The sequence below is a fragment of the Symphodus melops genome, assembly GCF_947650265.1.
Source record: "Symphodus melops genome assembly, chromosome: 18".
NCBI lineage: Eukaryota > Metazoa > Chordata > Actinopteri > Labriformes > Labridae > Symphodus > Symphodus melops.
In genome coordinates this window covers 20,874,027-20,893,016 of record NC_136708.1, presented here as the reverse complement: position 1 = coordinate 20,893,016, position 18,990 = coordinate 20,874,027, and the positions used below count along the sequence as shown (strand labels likewise).

The 18,990-nt window shown below is 46.8% G+C and overlaps 1 protein-coding gene across 1 annotated transcript in view; it reads left to right on the top strand.

Annotated features, from left to right (window-relative positions):
* Positions 1–18,990, top strand: part of pleca (plectin a) — a gene marked incomplete at its 5' end in the record, with an annotated part of 94,904 nt that overhangs the window by 63,620 nt on the left and 12,294 nt on the right. Inside the window, 27 exons of the mRNA XM_079367767.1 lie at positions 136–302; positions 2,614–2,729; positions 2,936–3,042; positions 4,006–4,125; positions 4,221–4,316; positions 5,216–5,343; positions 5,970–6,063; positions 6,191–6,345; positions 6,937–7,279; positions 7,421–7,498; positions 7,821–7,982; positions 8,067–8,171; positions 8,258–8,353; positions 8,450–8,575; positions 8,686–8,838; positions 9,195–9,349; positions 9,435–9,561; positions 10,146–10,329; positions 10,508–10,528; positions 11,413–11,570; positions 11,828–12,006; positions 12,096–12,234; positions 12,314–12,670; positions 12,836–12,919; positions 13,014–13,118; positions 13,287–13,385; positions 15,352–18,699. Of these exons, the coding sequence (XP_079223893.1) occupies positions 136–302; positions 2,614–2,729; positions 2,936–3,042; positions 4,006–4,125; positions 4,221–4,316; positions 5,216–5,343; positions 5,970–6,063; positions 6,191–6,345; positions 6,937–7,279; positions 7,421–7,498; positions 7,821–7,982; positions 8,067–8,171; positions 8,258–8,353; positions 8,450–8,575; positions 8,686–8,838; positions 9,195–9,349; positions 9,435–9,561; positions 10,146–10,329; positions 10,508–10,528; positions 11,413–11,570; positions 11,828–12,006; positions 12,096–12,234; positions 12,314–12,670; positions 12,836–12,919; positions 13,014–13,118; positions 13,287–13,385; positions 15,352–18,699 (7,002 nt within the window). The remainder of the gene's footprint in view (positions 1–135; positions 303–2,613; positions 2,730–2,935; positions 3,043–4,005; positions 4,126–4,220; positions 4,317–5,215; positions 5,344–5,969; positions 6,064–6,190; positions 6,346–6,936; positions 7,280–7,420; positions 7,499–7,820; positions 7,983–8,066; positions 8,172–8,257; positions 8,354–8,449; positions 8,576–8,685; positions 8,839–9,194; positions 9,350–9,434; positions 9,562–10,145; positions 10,330–10,507; positions 10,529–11,412; positions 11,571–11,827; positions 12,007–12,095; positions 12,235–12,313; positions 12,671–12,835; positions 12,920–13,013; positions 13,119–13,286; positions 13,386–15,351; positions 18,700–18,990) is intronic.

Here is an 18,990-nt window from a genome sequence, read left to right as displayed (position 1 = left end):
GCTCAGAAGGATCCATAGTTGGAAACTCTCCACTTAAAAATGATCGAAATCAGAAAAACAGCAGCTCTGCACTAAGATTGAGGAAAAATCGTAGTTTTTGGACTCTCGCTGATTCTGCATCCTCTCCTCCGTCAGATCTCAGACATTCAGGTCAACGGCCAATCAGACGACATGACGGCCAAGGAGAAGTTGATGCTGTGGTCCCAGAGGATGGTGGAGGGATACCAAGGTCTGCGCTGCGACAACTTCACCACCTGCTGGAGGGACGGGAAGCTTTTTAACGCCGTCCTGCACAAACACAGGTGAGACACGGACTCACGGGTCGACCGTCCGTCTGATATTAACAGCTTATTAAAAAAAAAATCTTATGTAAGTAAAGATGCCACAGGGACGTGTTTCTGTGAGACACTTTCTGAAAACATTTCCTGGTTAGAAAACTTGCCTGTACTTGGCTCACCACAGGGCAATCATTTTCCAAAACGGCCCTCTCTGTGACCCTCTCCATATTTCATGTTGCTGTGTCATGTTTTATTTATTGCAGCCACTGCAGAGAGAGGAATGCCAAATTCATATCTGACTTTTACAGTCGACTTGTCAGGACAAATATCAGCACAGACTTCATCCACTCAGGACAGTTCTAACCCCCCCAAAGATCTCCTCCTTTCATCCCCTCGTTCAGGATTTATAAACATGACATCAACACTTTAGTCAGGCTTTACATAGCTGTGTTAAATACTGGATTCTGATTGGCTGATTACGCAAGGCAGCCGTCTTCTTTCCCCTCGAAAGTTCACCCATCGTTAAGTAGAAGAAAACGTTACTGAGGAGGGCAGAGGATGAGCGTGGGGAGGCGCTCATCACAGATCGACCAAAGTCGCATCGATAGACGTCTTCTTTGAGGAAAAGACAAGACAACTTTACGCTGCAGCAAAGATGGCAAGTAAACACATGAGGGAGCGTGCCATGAGACACAGCGCTGTTTAAAGAATGAAGACAAAAAAAAAGTGAATAAAAAAGTAGATTTGGACTCTGAAAAGAACGAAACAAAAAAAAAACCCTAATCAGACGTGAACAACCTGCTCACCACATGATGCTGCTGACACGCACTACTGCCCCCCCCCCCCTGTGTGTCCCCGACGATCACAACAAGCTCGACGCTCTGTGACGTGTCGAACGTCAAACTGTTGCTGCAGCAGAAGATTAAAAAAAAAAAAAAAAAATGTAAAGGCTGCCACGTTCATTCCTTTGAGCTCACCACACCTGTCGTCTAAACTCTGCAGGAGCATGAAAATAATGATAAAAAAAAAAAACAACACATGTTTTGGGTGGAGTTGCTTGCTCAGAAAAACAAAGCCTGAAGGTTAATGTGTCTCACACCACAAAAAACAACACAAAGAACCAGAGTTGGCATCGGTGTGCAGAGACAGCGTTGTTTTTTTCTTCTCTCTTTCATGGTGTGGGTGTTTCACTCTTATTTAAGATTACCCTGAAGGTATGCTCACCAGAGGCTCGGCAGGTCGAAGCAAAACACAGGTACGCTGACTGCTCTGCTGCAGACTCTGTCTTGATGGAGGCAGAGAAGGACGTGCAGCGAGGACTGAAAGAGACGCCAAACTGGAGACTGACAATGAAAAGAGGACTGGATGCGATCAGGACTTACGAGTGGAGATTAATTTGAATGACGTCGATCTGGAAGCCTCTGTAGATTTAGATTTTTACTCTTTTTAACTTCATTTTTTTGCAAATCAGAAGCTCAGACTTCTGCCTCAGCCTCTCCGCAGACCTTTCGCTCGACAGTTTTCCACAATGCTGAACCTGAAGAGAAAGTTTCACTCCAAGCGGCGTCTGCACAGCGCCTCCAGCAGCACCGCGGGCTCCGTCAGCGACCTGGACGACCGGGTGATCATGATGTGCGACGACGTCCCCACCGAGAGCTCGTTTGACTCGGGCCGAGGGTCCCAGAGCCCAGGGGCCCGCCTCAGCAGGGGGTCCCAGAGCGAGCACGACTCGGGATCGGATCCTCACATGCTGCACCTGAGCAGGGACAGACTGTCCTACAGACGGGCCTGCTACGAGGAGAGGGAACCGCCTCGGCCTCACAGAGAATACTACATCCAGAGAGTCGTGCAAGTGTATGAAAAATCAAGTCTGTTTCTAAACGTGATCTATCAGGAGAGGAACTTTAATCCCTGTGTAGTAATGAGATCCTCGGTGCTTGTGCCTGCATGTCTCCACGCTGCTGTACATGTGTCGGTCTACTTTGTGTTTAAATGTCGGGGGGGGGATTTGAAGCTTCTATAGCAGTGAGACATCATGTTTTTGCTTGCCTTTTCTCTGGATCAGGAATCTTCACTCTATTCACGATGCAGCTGCCTCCAGCACAATTAAATAAGAAATATGCAAAGACACATTTGAACCCGGGAGCCATTCATTTAGGAGTCTGACTGGCAGGTTAAGAAAACTGAAGGGAAATTGCCAAATGTAGTCGTTGGGGTAAATGTCAAAGGATGATGAATGCATTTCTTTCTGGCTGACATTTTCAGCTGTCACACATGATCGTGATTGACAGTAAAAGACGAGCTCTGTGCTCTCCCTCTCTCTCTCTCTCCGCAGGCCCTCTCTGATCGACATGGGCCAAGTGTACCGACAGAGCAACCAGGAGAACCTGGAGCAGGCCTTCAGCGTGGCAGAGAGGGACCTGGGCGTTACCAGACTGCTGGACCCCGAGGGTGAGACCAGGGACAACAAGATCACAGGAGACACAGGATCTGTCCCACCTGACATGAGGAAGATTCATCTCTCTCTCTCTCTCTCTCTCTCTCTCTCTCTCTCTCTCTCTCTCTCTCTCTCTCTCTCTCTCTCTCTCTCTCTCTCTCTCTCTCTCTCTCTCTCTCTCTCTCTCTCTCTCTCTCTCTCTCTCTCTCTCTCTCTACAGATGTGGATGTCCCCCATCCAGATGAGAAGTCCATCATCACATATGTTTCCTCCCTGTACGATGCCATGCCCAGGGTACCAGACATCCAGGACGGTGTCAGAGCCAATGTAAGTCCTCCTCCTCTTCATCATCATCATCATCATCATCATCATCGCCTCATTTCAGATATTCTGCAGCAGACTCCAACTTGTACAAGATGGAAGATGCTTTCCATGATTAGGAATATTCCTGAACTTTGATGATGAGCGATATCTGGGGATTCATGAGCACGATCACTCCCGTCAGCTAAATGCTTTTTTCATCTTTCACTTTGTCGGCCATATTTGTTTGTTTCCTGGTGTCTCCAGATGCAGCGATGAATAAACTGACGTGGCTGCAGAAGTAAAAAGAGGACCTTTGTCTGTACTCACATCTGCCTCCTCTCACGTCGAACATTCTGCGTGCACGCTGGATCATCGGCAGATTAGAAACACGACAGGCACGCTCTAATGACAACTGGCTGGAGAACACAATGCTATAGGTGTTGCTTGTTTGAGCGTAGCATCAAGATAAGCTTAAGAAGATGTACTTGTTCACGATGTGTGACGTGCACACTTAATCCTCTCGGTTTTCAATAAAAGAAAAAGAAAGAAAAAAAGGTCCAAGATCGTCCAAGCAAAGAAGAGTTCAAACTATCAGCAGTCTCACTGTAGGTCCATAAAGAGGGATTAAAGTCCTGGGAGGATGAGCGTCTGGCTTATTAAAGAAGTCATTGTATTCAGTGTTCAATCAAATCTCAAAGAGTCTGGTCACAGAGTGTAAAAACATAAGAGCTTTGGACCAGAGTTCGGTTACTTAAGCTGCCCCAGGAGAGCTTCATCCACCGTTTATTAAAGTGAACCTTGTGTGTGTGTGTGTGTGTGTGTGTGTGTGTGTGTGTGTGTGTGTGTGTGTGTGTGTGTGTGTGTGTGTGTGTGTGTGTGTGTGTGTGTGTGTGTGTGTGTGTGTGTGTGTGTGTGTGTGTGTGTGTGTGTGTGTGTGTGTGTGTGTGTGTGTGTGTGTGTGTGTGTGTGTGTGTGTGTGCGCTGCAGGAGCTGGAGCTGCGTTGGCAGGAGTATTACGAGCTGGTCACCATGCTGCTGCAGTGGATCAGACACCACATCCTGGTCTTTGAGGAGAGGAAGTTCCCCAGCAACTATGAGGAGATCGAGGTCAGGCATTCAAACGTTTTTAACATTCCAGTTGAATAAAAAAAAAAAAGGATGAAGCCGATGATACATTTGTTCGTCTGTGTTGTGACCTGCAGGTTCTGTGGCGTCAGTTTCTGAAGTTTAAGGAAACAGAGCTTCCTGCAAAAGAGGCGGACAAGAACCGCTCCAAACACATCTTCAAGTCTTTTGAGGTCAGCGTCCTCCTCGAATTCATCGTAAAATACAAATCTTAAAGGCGACATATCATGAAAAGTCCACTTTGAGTGTTTTTGAACATCTATTTTGGGAACATGAGAGTCTACTGACTGACTCACAAAGCTGTGAAACAAACCCATCCAGCCCTTTGTTTGTGGTCTGCTAAAGTCTGACAACACAGAGAAAAATGCTCCGTTTCAAATGTGCTCCCCTTGTGATGTCACAGTGGGATTCTAGTATTTAAAAAAGTCCCCTCCCCTCCCCTGGTATCTCGACCTCCAGCTTCGATCAAAACTTTTGCGGAGGTCCGACATTTTTATTCTCACTAGCGAAGGAGCGATGTCTATAGGGAAAACTCAGGGGGCGGAGTCACTGCATTTAAAGAGACACACACACCAAAACGAAGCGTTCTGAGAGAGCTGGTTTCTACAGGATCACAAACCTCCTCTGCTGCTTGGTTCATGTGATGTTTGACGTCGTCTCCTTATTCTTCGATGTACGTCACTGTGGATGAAAGCGTCTCATTAATGAATTGGGAGAATTTTTTTTTAAAGGTCAAAAATGACGTTAGGCAAAGACATGTTCCTCCCTTGGGTGAAGTTTTATCTTTCTTAGAGCCAGAATCATCACAGTTAATAATTGATAGTCAGAAGATAAATATTTGTCTTTGTATTGCTTCAGTCAGATGAAGACAGTCAGACATATTTATAGCCTCTTGTGTGGGATTATTAAATCTTTATTTTCTTTGATGATAAACTGAATTATTTGATGGCTCTGGACTTCGGTTCAGATGAATTGTGTCGATCCGTCTTCGCCAGTTTTCTGACATTTTAATAGACTAAACGACTGATCATGAAAACGTGTTTATTGACAGCCCTGTGTTGTGTTTGCGTAGGGCGCAGTCCAGGCAGGACACGTCAAAGTGCCTCCAGGTTACCACCCACTCGACGTGGAGAAGGAGTGGGGTCGTCTTCACGTCGCCATCCTGGAGCGAGAGCGCCTCCTCAGGATGGAATTCGAGAGGTAAGCGTGGCGCGATCTAAAACCCCACGTCACGAGTATCTGCTGCCAAACAAACTTCACTTTTTATGAAAAAAAAAAAAAAAAAAAAAAAAGGGACCAAAAAAGAAAAACCCACAAGATATTTGGAAATCATCACTCAACGGTTTGTGTGTGTGAGGATGACTCATTTCCTAATGGTGAAGTCTGAGCTGGCGGTAAAATGAAACTGCTCTGCGGGAAGGCAAGAGGAATCATATTGGGGCAAAACACATGACAACTGTGCCATCGCCACAGCAACAATAATACGCTCACTTGATCGCTCGTCAACTCTTTTAATCACAAGGTCGGCAGGGCGTAGCCTTTAGTGCTGATTCTCCAAACACAGGAGAACATACTGCAGAGAGTTTGGAAAACTAGTCAGACCAGCGAGCTAACATGGCGTTCATGCACCAGGGATACGATCTCAGGTTTTTATTCCCCCAGAGGAAGACGTAAGTGCGCTCGCTTCTTTCAGCTTTCCTATTTACGTACGAAACGGGGTTCACTGTGACTGATCAGAATGAGCTCAAAGCTTCCCTGCAGGTGAGTCAGGTTGTTCAGACTGTCTGAAGCACTTTCTAATGTTTGGTTTTTTTTTGTGACTGCAGACTGGAGCGACTTCAGAGAGTCGTCGGCAAGGTCCAGATGGAGTCCGGGGTGTGTGAGGAGCAGCTCAACCAGGTGGAGACTCTGCTGCAGACGGTGAGACACAACATTTAGTTAAAAACAAAAAAAAAAGTCTCATCCATCACATAACCTGCAGAGCTTTAATACCTGTGTGTGTGTGTGTGTGTGTGTGTGTGTGTGTGTGTGTGTGTGCGCGCTGCAGGACGTGAGGATGCTCAGCTCAGGTAAACCGGCTCAACACGCAGCAGAGATGGAGGCTGACCTGGAAAAATCCGAAGGAATGATTCGGCTCCTTTTCAACGACGTGCAGCTGCTCAAAGATGGACGCCACCTTCAAGCTGAACAGATGTATCGCAGGTGCAAATCCGTTCAACGTAGCAAATGTTGCATCAGTTAATTTCGCCCGAAAATCTAAGATAAGAGCTGCAGAATGGGACTGTAGTAATCTAATGATGAAGGATTCAAACACGATCTTTGGCAGTTTTTTTTTTTTAACTTTTGAAGAATTTTACAGACGCAGGAAATATTTTGCATTTTTTTTCTCTTCAGCTTTTAAGCCTCAATTACAATCTGTCCTACATCGTAAATGCACAAGGATACAGACAGAGCCTTTGGTCCGAACATTGCAATACCACCAGAAAACACGGGGGGCAGTGTTGAGCAGAACAAGCTGAACAGGCACAAAACAATGAACTCGATTACTTTGGAAAATGGCCAAAAGTTTTTAAATAGAAAGATGGGTCTGCATGGTAGACGTATATGATGTTAGCTGGGTGGAGATCAGACAGGAAGTGAAAGTTGGTGTTGGTCCTTGGAAGACTGCGCCCTCTAGTGGCTGTTTTTATAATTAAGAAGTCATAGATTAGCCTGAAGCCAACTTTAAAATGTTTCTGTGTTTTCATGTCATGTTGTTTGATGGACAGATTCTCCTTCTGATTCTGTCTCCAGAGTGTATCGTCTCCACGAGAGGCTGGTGAACCTCCGCAGCGAGTACAACCTGCGCCTCAAGTCCGGCGTGACCACCACGCAGATCCCCATGGCTCAGATCCACACCGCCCAGGTCCAGGTCCTGCAGCAGGCCCCCATGAGGGTGCGGCCCGAGCTCGATGAGGTCACCATGCGCTACATGCACGACCTGCTGGGCTGGGTGGAGGAGAACCAGCGGAGAGTGGACGACGGGGAGTGGGGCACGGACCTGCCCACCGTGGAGTCCCAGCTGGGCAGCCACCGCGGCCTGCACCAGTCCGTGGAGGAGTTCCGCTCCAAGATCGAACGGGCGAAGGCGGACGAGGTATGATGACACACCTGAGGGGGAGGAGCCATTTCACAGATCAGAGTGATATTACCTGAGATACAGACAGTGCTTGTGTTCCTTAAGCAGACTCTTGACCGTCCGGTTACTAACGGTTCTTTGACCTCTCTCCGACTTCAGAGTCAGATCTCGCCCGGCAGTAGAGCCGCCTACCGCGACTACCTGGGAAAACTGGAGCTGCAGTACGGCAAGCTGCTGGTGAGTTGTAAAAGGACATTTTTAATAATGGTCCCATTAGAGGGTTTCATGAGCTGATGCCTCAAAAATATCACAAATACTTCTGTAAAGGGTTAAAAAAAAATACAGATATAAATGTACGATATTCTTGTAAGTACCTTCCCCACTTTTCAGACTTTGGCGGTGATGGTTTTCCTGAACAGATTTGAGCGAGTCATCAAACTTTTAATAACTTGGTGGATCTAAGTTGTGCATAAAGAGATTTTGGAGCTGAAGCATGAAGTCCACACTGAGCTGTCGTCCCCTCTGAATGTGTCCTAACGTCCTTCTCGTCTGCTCTCAGAACTCCTCGAAGGGTCGCCTGCGCTCCCTGGTCGAGCTTCACGCCTTCGTTGTCGCAGCCACCAAAGAGCTGGTGTGGCTGAACGACAAAGAGGAGGAGGAGGTCAACTACGACTGGAGTGACAAAAACACCAACATGGCTGCCAAGAAAGAAAACTACTCGGTGAAGGAGGTTTTTTTTGGGGGGGGGGGTAAAGATGTGATGTGGTAAAGATGTGATTCTCACCGGTGTTTTTCTCCCGCGCAGGGTTTGATGAGAGAATTGGAGCTCCGGGAGCAGAAGATGAACGGCGTCCAGACCACAGGAGACAAACTGCTGCGGGACGGACACCCGGCCAGGAAGACCATAGAGGTGCAGACTGATGTCACACACACACACTGAATGTGCACATCTCAATTTAAAACATTTGACTGAAACATTTCACCCTCCCTGCTCAGTCCTTCACTGGAGCTCTGCAGACTCAGTGGAGTTGGATCCTCCAGCTGTGCTGCTGCATCGAAACCCACCTGAAAGAGAACACCGCCTACTTCCAGGTGTGTTTACCTGTCACCATGTAGATCTGCTGTCCCATCTGTTCTGCCTGTACATTTCTACAACCTAACCCCCCCCCTCTCATCTTCCTCGTCTAGTTTTTCTCTGACGTGAAGGAGGCGGAGGACAGGCTCAAAAAGATGCAGGACACAATGAAGAGGAAGTACACCTGCGACCGCTCCATCACAGTCACACGGCTGGAAGATCTCCTGCAGGATGCAGCTGTAGGTTGATTCATCCATCAGGATGTGTGTCTGCTTGACTCAACGCTAAGTCTGCATGAAACTTCCTTTTCAAGGATCTTTTTGGTTTTGAAGTCTTTGTTTCTTCGCAGGATGAGAAAGAGCAACTGAACGAGTTTAAAACTCAGGTGGAAGGTCTGAAGCGACGAGCCAAGACCGTCGTCCAGCTCAAACCTCGAAACCCTGCGACGGCAATCAAGGGCAAACAGCCCATCCAGGCTGTGTGCGACTTCAAACAGATGGAGGTTATTATCTCTCATAACATTTTATTCCTCTTCTTTGACCTGATCTACATGCTGCTTCCCTGGTGCAATAATCACAAGTGCCCCTGTCTGCTGATCGTTATTTGTTTGTCTCAAATGTCTTCAGTTAAGTTTCGCTGCTAAGATTTTTTCTTTTATAGTATTTTTTTATTGATATTTTCTTTTATTTAATTGTCATTTTTATTATTCTTTAGTGCTTTTTTTTTTTTTAATGCACTGCACGTTTGCACTGTGGGTTGAGGGGATTGAAATTTCATCTGTGCTGTATATTTAACATTTAACATAAAGCCGACCCACCTTCCATATTAGTGAACGTGCCGATGTTTCTCTGTGTTCAGATCACGGTCCACAGAGGAGACGAGTGCGCTCTGCTGAACAACTCGCAGCCCTTCAAGTGGAGGGTGCTGAACGACAAAGGCAGCGAGTCGACCGTACCCTCCATCTGCTTCCTGGTTCCCCCCACCAACAAGGACGCTGTCAACAGTGTCGCTGGGTGAGTTTAAGAGTCGCCTCGGGATGTTTTAGAGGAGTCTGAAACCTGGGTGGGCTGATCTCTACTTCCCCCTCTCCCCCCTCAGACTGGACGGAAACCTCCAGAGGCTGCAGAGCATGTGGCAGAACATGTCTGTGGACATGAGGAGCCTGCTGTCCTGGCAGTACCTGATGAGAGACATCAACATCATCAAGTCCTGGAACGTCACCATGGTAACAACACGGGACAAAACCGCACAACAAATCTCCTCAAAAGTTTCCGTGATTTTTCAAGTGCTGCGGCTCCAAACAGACACTTTTCACAGCGTGAACCGTTTGTGAGTTCAGCGTGAGGCGATGTGTGAACGTAGCAGAAAAATATTCAGGAAAAATTTACCCCGAGCGAGCGGAGGTCATTTTATTCATGCAAAATCTTCATGCAGGATGTGAAGCTGCTTCTTCCTCCTTCATTTATACCATGAATATGTCCGACGACTCTTAACCACACAAAGGTCTCTATAGTTTCTGAATCTGTCCCTTTATCTTTATCTTAATATCATCACGTGTTGCCTCCTAATCAGCAGTTTATAAAGATTTCGATTCTTTACATTCTTCAGATGTGGGTTTGTGAAAATGTCTAAACAGTGTCTTAAAGATCCCCAGAACTCAGATGGATGGCTGATAAAAGAGTCGTTGTACAAAAGAGTAAAAGAAGTGAAGGAGCGTCGAAGTGTTAGACGCGTGTTAGAAAGTTACGAGAAGATTTAGAGACTTTCCTCCAGGCAGCTGGATGAGCTCTCGTTTGTGTACCTGTGCAGTTTAAGACCCTGAGGGTGGAGGAGTACCGCCTGGCCCTCAGGAACCTGGAGCTGCACTACCAGGACTTCCTGAGAGACAGCCAGGACTCTGAGATGTTCGGGGCCGAGGACCGCATGCAGGTGGAGTCGAACTACAACAGAGCCAACCAGCACTACAGCACCATGGTCAGCTCGGCAGAGCAAGGTGTGTGCTGCTTTTCTTTTCATCCAGCATCACCCGGACGTCAGCCGAAGGAGCTGAGGTTCATTATGAACAGTTTAAAATCTCATGAAATCATTTCACAGACATTTGAGTTGATTTTATTTTATTTTTTTCATCATGCTCATTTTCTTATAAGTTGACTGTTGGGTTCACATTTCAGGCTACGAGCCACCCAGGGCAGGTAAGGTGTTTCAGTTACAGCACCTGATGTGCAGTAGGAGCTTTTGATTGGCTGAACCTGACTCTGTGTGTGTGTGTGTGTGTGTGTGTGTGTGTTTGCACTGAGGGCTGCCATACTGTCATGATTCCTTCATTAACTCGATCACCTTCGTCATCCTCGCTCCCTTGTATCCTCGCTCCCTTCACTCGTTCAGCTTTCTTCTCTCTGTGCATGGGACGAACTCACGCCACAGATTTAACAACAACGTAGTGTAACTGTGTCAGACACTAAGTCACATGTAGCTCATGAAAATGTGAATGTTTTTCATTAGACTAGATTAGATTAGGAAACGTTATTGATCTCCAGCGGGGAAACTCATTGGCCGTCTGCTCGATTCTTACACACGAGAAACAACTACAACAATTAAAGTGCACAACAAGTAGATACATACAGGCCTTGTTTTCAGCATTTTAGGACTTTTTTTTTTTTAAAGAGACAGGACAGTGGATAGAGTCAGACATCAGGAGCAGAGAGAGAGAGAGAGAGAGTGGGGAAGGCCGTGCGAGAAGGAGCCACGGGGTCGCCCGCTTGGAGGACGACCTCACGGTCCAAACCTTCGTGCTTCTGTCGCTCCTGAATTCAAAAACCTTTATAAAGATATTGAATCAGTTTTAGAGTTCAAGCCAGTTAAACACGAAACAATCCAACGATTTAAATATGAAACTAACTTCACCTCAGTGCATCGTGTTGCTATGCAGGTGTTTCACTGTTTGATTCAATAGACTGAAGTTTTTTCTTGCTCACAATCAAACCTGGGGCCTGAACTAAAAACCTGCATCTTTAATTCACACTTCTTTTGTGCTCTCTGCAAAATGACATCGTGTGTATTTATTTTACCCGACCAGGAGAGCAGGATGAGTCCCTGTGTAAGACCTACCTGACCAAGATCAAGGACCTCCGCCTGAGGCTGGAGGGTTATGAGAATCGAACAGTGACTCGCCTTCGCCAGCTTGTTGACAAGGAGCCGCTGAAAGCCTGCGCACAGAAGACTGCAGAGCAAATGGTAACGACACGTAGACGTAGAAATGAGAAATTCATAACACAGGTTTCAGCGTCATGAGAAGTGGAAAACATCGGATGTTTGAAACAACAAATGGATCTTGTATCTGATTAAAAAAAATAAATCACATTTTGATTTGATTTCATTCTGGGTTTAAAAATAATCCATCGAGGCTGAAGTTTGAGGAAACGCTCACTCACTTCCTTGTTGTGTTTTAAAATGGTGTCCGGTTGTTTTTTTTATTTTTTCCCCATTGATAGAAAGTGCAGTCTGAGTTGGAGGGCTTGAAGACAGACTTGAACTCTATCTCGGAGAAGACCGAGGAGGTTCTGGCGTCTCCTGTGCAGCTAAGCTCCGGCCCCCTGATGCGCTCCGAGCTGGACCTCACGCTGAAGAAGATGGACCACGTCTACGGCCTCTCCTCCGTCTACCTGGACAAGTGAGGCTTTGTGACTCTCGGTGTTTACGCGTCTGATTCCAGCCGATGTTTTTTTGTTTGTTAATGAAGTTTGAACGTCTTCATTTCAGGCTGAAGACCATCAATGTTGTGATCAGAAACACGAAAGACGCAGAGGACACACTGAAGAACTACGAGACCCGTCTGATCGACGTCAAAAAAGTGCCGGCGACAGAGAAGGAGGTGGAGGATCAGCGCAGTCAGCTGCAGGTATTTCTCCTTTTGGAGAGTTTAATCTGAGTGTACACGCTTTTGTCTGACGCTAACGCCACTTTTCTTTGTCCGTCAGTCCATGCAGGCTGAAGCGGAGGCCGACCAGGAGGTGTTTGACCGCCTGCAGGACGAGCTGAAGAAGGCCACAGCCATCAACGACAAGATGACGAGGATCCACAGCGAGCGCGACGCCGAGCTGGAGCACTACCGTCAGCTGGTCGGCAGCCTCCTGGAGCGCTGGCAGGTCGTGTTCGCTCAGATCGACCTCAGGAAGCGGGAGCTCGGCCTCCTCGGGCGCAACATGAAGTCGTACAACGGGAGCTACGAGTGGCTGATCCGCTGGCTCACGGAGGCGAGGCAGCAGCAGGAGAAGATCCAAGCTGTGCCCATCAGTGGCAGCAAGGCTCTCAAGGAGCAGCTGGCAGAGGAGAAGGTATGACAGGAGGGTTAATGCGCCCTCTAGTGGTCACACTGAAGGAGTAAACTGGAGGTTCTTTTAACTCAGTGTGTGTTTTAAAATGAGTTTGTTGTTGAGGCTTTCAGAGAATAAGCTGCGTGTTATCTTCTCTCTCTAATCCACTCATCGTCTGTTGTACAGAAACTCCTGGAAGAGATCGAGACAAACAAGGACAGGATTGAAAGTTGCCAGAAGAATGCGAAGGATTACATCGATTCAGTCAAGGTTCGATTTAACATTTCCAACTTCACGTCAAAGATAATGATTTGTTTTTGCTTGTCGTTTTTTTTTGAGAGAACGTTTTCTCGGTTTCTTTTAGGACTATGAGTTCCAGCTTCTGACTTACAAAGCCCTCCAGGATCCCGTCGCCTCTCCGATCAAGAAACCAAAAATGGAGTGTGCGTCTGATGACATCATTCAGGAGGTAGGTTGACCCTTCGGCTTATCCGATCAGAGGCATGTGAATACATCCAGTCTGGGCGTTTTAGTGGATTGTGATAAAATATCCTGGAAATTGGAAAAATGACACAAAACTGAAAGAAAATGTGTTTTTGAACCTCTCGCCGTGTCTCTGCTGCTGCTTCTGTTTCAGTATGTAACTCTGAGAACCCGCTACAGTGAGCTGCTGACTCTCACCAGCCAGTACATTAAGTTCATCACCGACACACAGCGCCGCCTGGAGGAGGAAGAGGTAATTACACACGTGGTCCGATGACGCGCAGCAGCATCAGGTTCCTCGCTAACGCAAACAAATCGCCACCTTCACCTGTCCGTGGAGCCATGTATGGGGAATAATTTGTCATCAATTCTTACAAGATGTTGGCACTCGAGATCACGACTCTCTCGCTCAGGGTCGAAAAAAAAACGGTCGAGTGACGAGACGTGGCGCGCAGCGGAGAAGCTTACTGTTTCGTCCTCGTGTTTTAGCGCATCACATCCACACGTCTGTCCAGACCAATCAGATCACACGTACTGTACAATTCAGTCACATTTTCTCACTGCTTATTCAACAAGGTTTGATTTGGTGTTTGCTTCTTTTTTTTTTTTCTCTTTAAAAATCACCAACACTGGTGATTTCAAGGCTTTGATTTAGCATGTTTTTTAATCCCTCTCTTTCTTGTGTTTGATCCTTTCGACCTGCTCGCCAGCGCTTTGACATGCTGAGTAATAATCACACACTTAAGAGATGAATTAAACCCCCAGGTATTTAATAACCACAACACTTCATGTCAGTCTCATCCTCATCACGTGTTTGTTCGTAGTGACGGGAAGGTTCAGCAGCACTTAGACACCTTTCATGTTTGAGCTCACGATCGGTTCATCAAGGACGTAGCGTTAGCTTCCTGTTAGCTAACAACACTTTTGCATATTCGCATATTTGTAATCAAATGTGCAAATTTGCACATTTGTATTTGTAATCAAATATGCAAGATATTTATTACCATTGTATCAGTTTCATAATGAAACATGAAGATGGAAGAAGCCTCTAATATGAGAATCAGAAAAGTTTCAAATGTCTTTTTAAGAAAGAAAAATGACATTTTAATAACAATGACACGAGTTACCTTCTATGGAAGCCCCAAGTGGACACACATCCATGCTTTACATTTCACTGTTTTCTTGTGACTTACTGGTCACTTTATCGCAGTTTAACAACTCTCTTTTTTTTCTTCATGTTATCTCTGATAACGAGCTGATTTCTCGAGATGTTGTGAAAATGTCTCAAACATTCTCGTCTCGTTGTCACAAGAAAAAACCTGCGTTGTTTCCCCGAGATATCGAGAAAAATAAGTGTAACTCTCGGGGAGTAAAGCGCCATGATTGGTCGTTGTCGCGGTAAAAACAGTTAAATGAAAGACATTGATGCTTGTCCTCTCAGGGCTTCCGTAGCCTGCACTGATCTGCATTAAGAGTAGACACACCACACGTTATCTTACCCGAGGTTTAATCAGTTTGACGGGTCTCTAAAGTTTTGGACCTTCCTTTATCGGTGTCCGTCATCTGCACAGTTACACAATGCATCCATTTTCAACAAACTCGTCAACATTCATATCTGTGGTCAGACATAAAGCATCCTTTGATTTCTAACCAGCTTCGTTTGCTGCATCACTTTGCTTTACTTCCTGTCTGTCACATGTTAACCTGCTGCAGTGAATACTGAATCGCATGCTGCTGATTTATTAAATCACCACCTTCCATCTTTACTGTTACTTCACTCTGAAGGTGACTAAAACATGCCGACTGTCTTACATCCCACCTCTACAATATTTCATCTTTGTAAGACAGCTAAAACGACGTGCCGATCAAAGTGTTAGTTTCCAGTATCACACACATACTTGCTCTTTTCTTTGTGTTGTAAATGTTTCAAAGTGACCCGGACTGATGACGCGGCTGATGTCAAACAGGAAGAATCTTTAAAAATATCTGCATGAAAGCCGAGTGCCGTGCCGTGTTGTTGTGAAGTGTCAGTTTGTGTGCCATACATTGAAAACATGACAAGCATTTCCCAATACATACATGAGAGTCGACTACGTGTCGTAGATGATTAACTGTAGAGTCTGATCATTTCCATGTACCGACATGAAGAATAACTACTTTCATAACACCTTTAACATTCTCTGTATTTCCTTCACTCCCTTGTTGCTTTACTAATACAGAAAGCTTCAGAGAAACTCAAAGAAGAGGAGAGGAGGAAGATGGCAGAGATCCAAGCTGAGCTCGATAAACAGAAGCAGCTGGCCGAGGCCCAGGCGAAATCTGTGGCCAAAGCAGAGCAAGAGGCCGAGGAGCTGAAGATGAAGATGAAACAGGAAGCCAGCAAAAGGCAAGACGTGGCCGGGGAGGCTGAGAAGCAGAAACAGAACATACAGCAAGAGCTGCATCAGCTGAAGAGTCTGTCCGAGCAGGAGATCAAGTCCAAGAGTCAGCAGCTGGAGGAGGCTCTGAGCTGTCGCACCAAAATTGAGGAGGAAATCCACATCATTAGAATCCAGTTAGAGACAACAATGAAGCAGAAGTCCACAGCCGAGACCGAGCTGCAGAACCTCAGAGACAGGGCCGACGAGGCCGAGAAGCTCAGGAAAAGTGCTCAGGAGGAGGCCGAGAGGCTTCGCAAGCAAGTGACCGAGGAGGCTCAGAAAAAGAAAACCGCTGAAGACGAGCTGAAGCGTAAATCTGAGGCCGAAAAAGAAGCGGCCAAGCAGAAGCAGAAAGCTCTGGAGGACCTCCAGAAATTCAAAATGCAGGCCGAGGAGGCGGAGAGGCGCATGAAACAGGCTGAGGAGGAGAAACTGAGGCAGATCAAGGTGGTGGAGGAGGTGGCACAAAAGACGGCTGCCACACATTTACAAACCACATCCATGTCATTCAACGAGAAGGCAACCAAACTGGAGGAGTCCCTCAAGAAGGAGCAGGGCACGGTGCTCCAGCTGCAGGAGGAGGCGGAGAAACTCCGGAAACAACAGGAGGAAGCTAACAAAGCCAGGGAGCAAGCAGAGAGAGAGCTGGAAACATGGAGGCAGAAAGCCAACGAGGCTCTCCGCTTGAGGCTACAAGCCGAGGAGGAAGCGCAGAAGAAGAGCCAAACTCAAGAGGAGGCAGAGAGGCAGAAGGTCGAGGCAGAGCGGGATGCCAAGAAAAGGGCCAAAGCCGAGGACGCTGCTCTGAAACAGAAGGAGAATGCGGAGAAAGAGTTGGAGAAACAGAGGAAGTTTGCAGAACAAATAGCCCAGCAAAAGCTGTCCGCAGAAGAGGAATGCATCAGGCTGAAGTCCGACTTTGAACACGCTGAACAGCAGAGAGGCCTGCTGGATGATGAGCTCAAGCGACTGAAGAAAGAGGTGAGCGACACAGAGAAGCAGAGGAAGCAACTGGAGGCTGAGCTCGCTAAAGTCCGAGGTGAGATGGACTCTCTTCTCCAGATGAAGATTCAAGCTGAGAAGCAGACGCTGTCGAACACCGAAAAGAGCAAGCAGCTTCTCGAGTCGGAGGCTTTTAAAATGAAACAGCTCGCGGAGGAAGCCACGAGGCTGAGGTCGGTATCCGAAGAAGCGAAGAAGCAGAGGCAGATCGCGGAGGACGAGGCAGCTCGCCAGAGAGCCGAGGCTGAGAAGATACTCAAAGAAAAACTGGCGGCCATCAACGAGGCGACTCGTCTGAAGACGGAAGCCGAGATCGCTCTGAAAGCTAAAGAGGCGGAAAATGAAAGGCTGAAAAGAAAAGCGGAGGAAGAAGCTTATCAGAGGAAGCTGCTGGAGGATCAAGCCGCTCTGCATAAACACGACATTCAAGAAAAAATCACACACCTGAAGAGCTCGTCTGACTCTGAGCTGGTGAGACAAAAAACCATCGTGGAAGAAACCCTGAAGCAGAAAAAGATGGTTGAAGAAGAAATCCACATCATAAGGATCAGCTTTGAGAAAGCGTCAAAAGAAAAGTCCAATTTGGAGGCCGAATTAAAGAAACTGAAGGATATAGCAGATGAGACGCAAAAGAGCAAACGCAAAGCTGAAGAAGAGGCGGAGAAACTGCGAAAGCTTGCTGCTGAGGAGGAAAAGAAAAGGAAAGAATCCGAGGAGAAGGTGAAGAGGATTACTGCAGCCGAAGAGGAGGCCGCTCGACAATGCAAAGCTGCCAAGGAGGAAGTGGAGCGTCTCAAAAAGAAAGCAGAGGAAGCTAATAAACAGAAGGAAGAGGCTGCAAAGGATGCAGCCAAGCAGGTCGTTTTGGCCAAAGAGGCAGCGCAGAAGTGCAGCGCAGCTGAGCAGAAGGCCCAAGTCGTTCTCAGCAAGAATAAAGACGACGCTCTTGCTCAAGAAAAACTGAAAGGCGAATTTGAAAATGCGAAGAAACTCGCCCAAGCCGCCGAGAAAGCCAAAGAGAAAGCAGAGAAGGAGGCTGCCCTGCTCCGTCAAAAAGCGGAGGAGGCTGAAAAACTGAAAAAAGCTGCAGAGGACGAAGCTTCAAAACAGGCCAAAGCTCAAAAAGATGCCGAGAAACTGAGGAAAGAAGCAGAGGCGGAGGCCTCCAAGCGAGCGGCGGCTGAAGCAGCGGCTCTGAAGGCCAAGCAGCAAGCTGATTCAGAGATGGCCAAACACAAGAAAGAAGCCGAACAAGCACTGAAGCAGAAGTCTCAGGTTGAGAAAGAACTTACAGGGGTGAAACTTAAGCTGGATGAGACCAACAAGCAGAAGGTTGTGTTGGATGAGGAGCTCCAGAGAGTCAAAGGTGAAGTTAACGACGCTGTCAAGCAAAAGGCCCAGGTGGAGGACGAACTGTCCAAGGTTAAGAAGCAGATGGATGAGCTCCTGAAACTCAAGCTGAAGATTGAGGAAGAAAACCGACGTCTCATGAAGAAAGATAAAGATAGCACTCAGAAGTTGCTCGCGGAGGAAGCAGAGAAAATGAAGAGCCTGGCGGAGGACGCTGCCAGACTTAGTGTGGAAGCCGAGGAAGCAGCGAGACAGAGACAGATCGCTGAGTCCGACTTGACTGAACAGAGAGCTCTCGCAGAGAAAATGCTAAAGGAGAAAATGCAGGCGATCCAGGAGGCTACGAAACTGAAAGCTGAGGCACAGGAGCTCCAGAAACAGAAAAACCAGGCACAGGAAAAGGCTAAAAAACTTCTCGAGGATAAACAACAGATCCAGCAGCGCCTTGACAAGGAGACAGACGACTTCCAAAAGTCACTAGAGGCCGAGCGCAAGAGGCAAATTGAGGTTTCTGCAGAGGCAGAGAGGCTGAAATTAAAGGTGAAAGAGCTCAGTGACGCTAAGGCGAAAGCTGAAAAGGAGGCGAATAAATTTAAGAACCAAGCTGAAGAGGCAAAGGCACGTCTTCAAGAGACCGAAAAGCAAAGTGGGGAAGTTGTCGTGCAAAAGTTGGAGACACAGAGGCTACAGAGCACCAGAGAGGCCGACGGCTTGAAGAAAGCCATCGCTGAACTCGAGAAAGAGAAGGAGAGGTTGAAGAAAGAGGCGGAGGAGCTTCAGAAAAAATCCAAAGAGGTATTTTTTGTACATTTCATTCACAAAGCCCATTCATCTAACCAAAAGTTATAAACACACTAATATATGTGAAAGAAAATGTAACCCTTCATGTAAATTGCAGATCTTAAGTAACATCCAGCAATTTATATGAATTCAAAATCTAATCTGTGCAGCGTTGAATGATGACTCTTTTATCAAACTCTTTCTAAAATAATGTTCTCTTGGGGAGAAACAGATGGAAATATGCTTATTAATGGGACCATAAACAGCCGTCAATCAATCGTCCTTTTAGTATTCAATATAAAATCC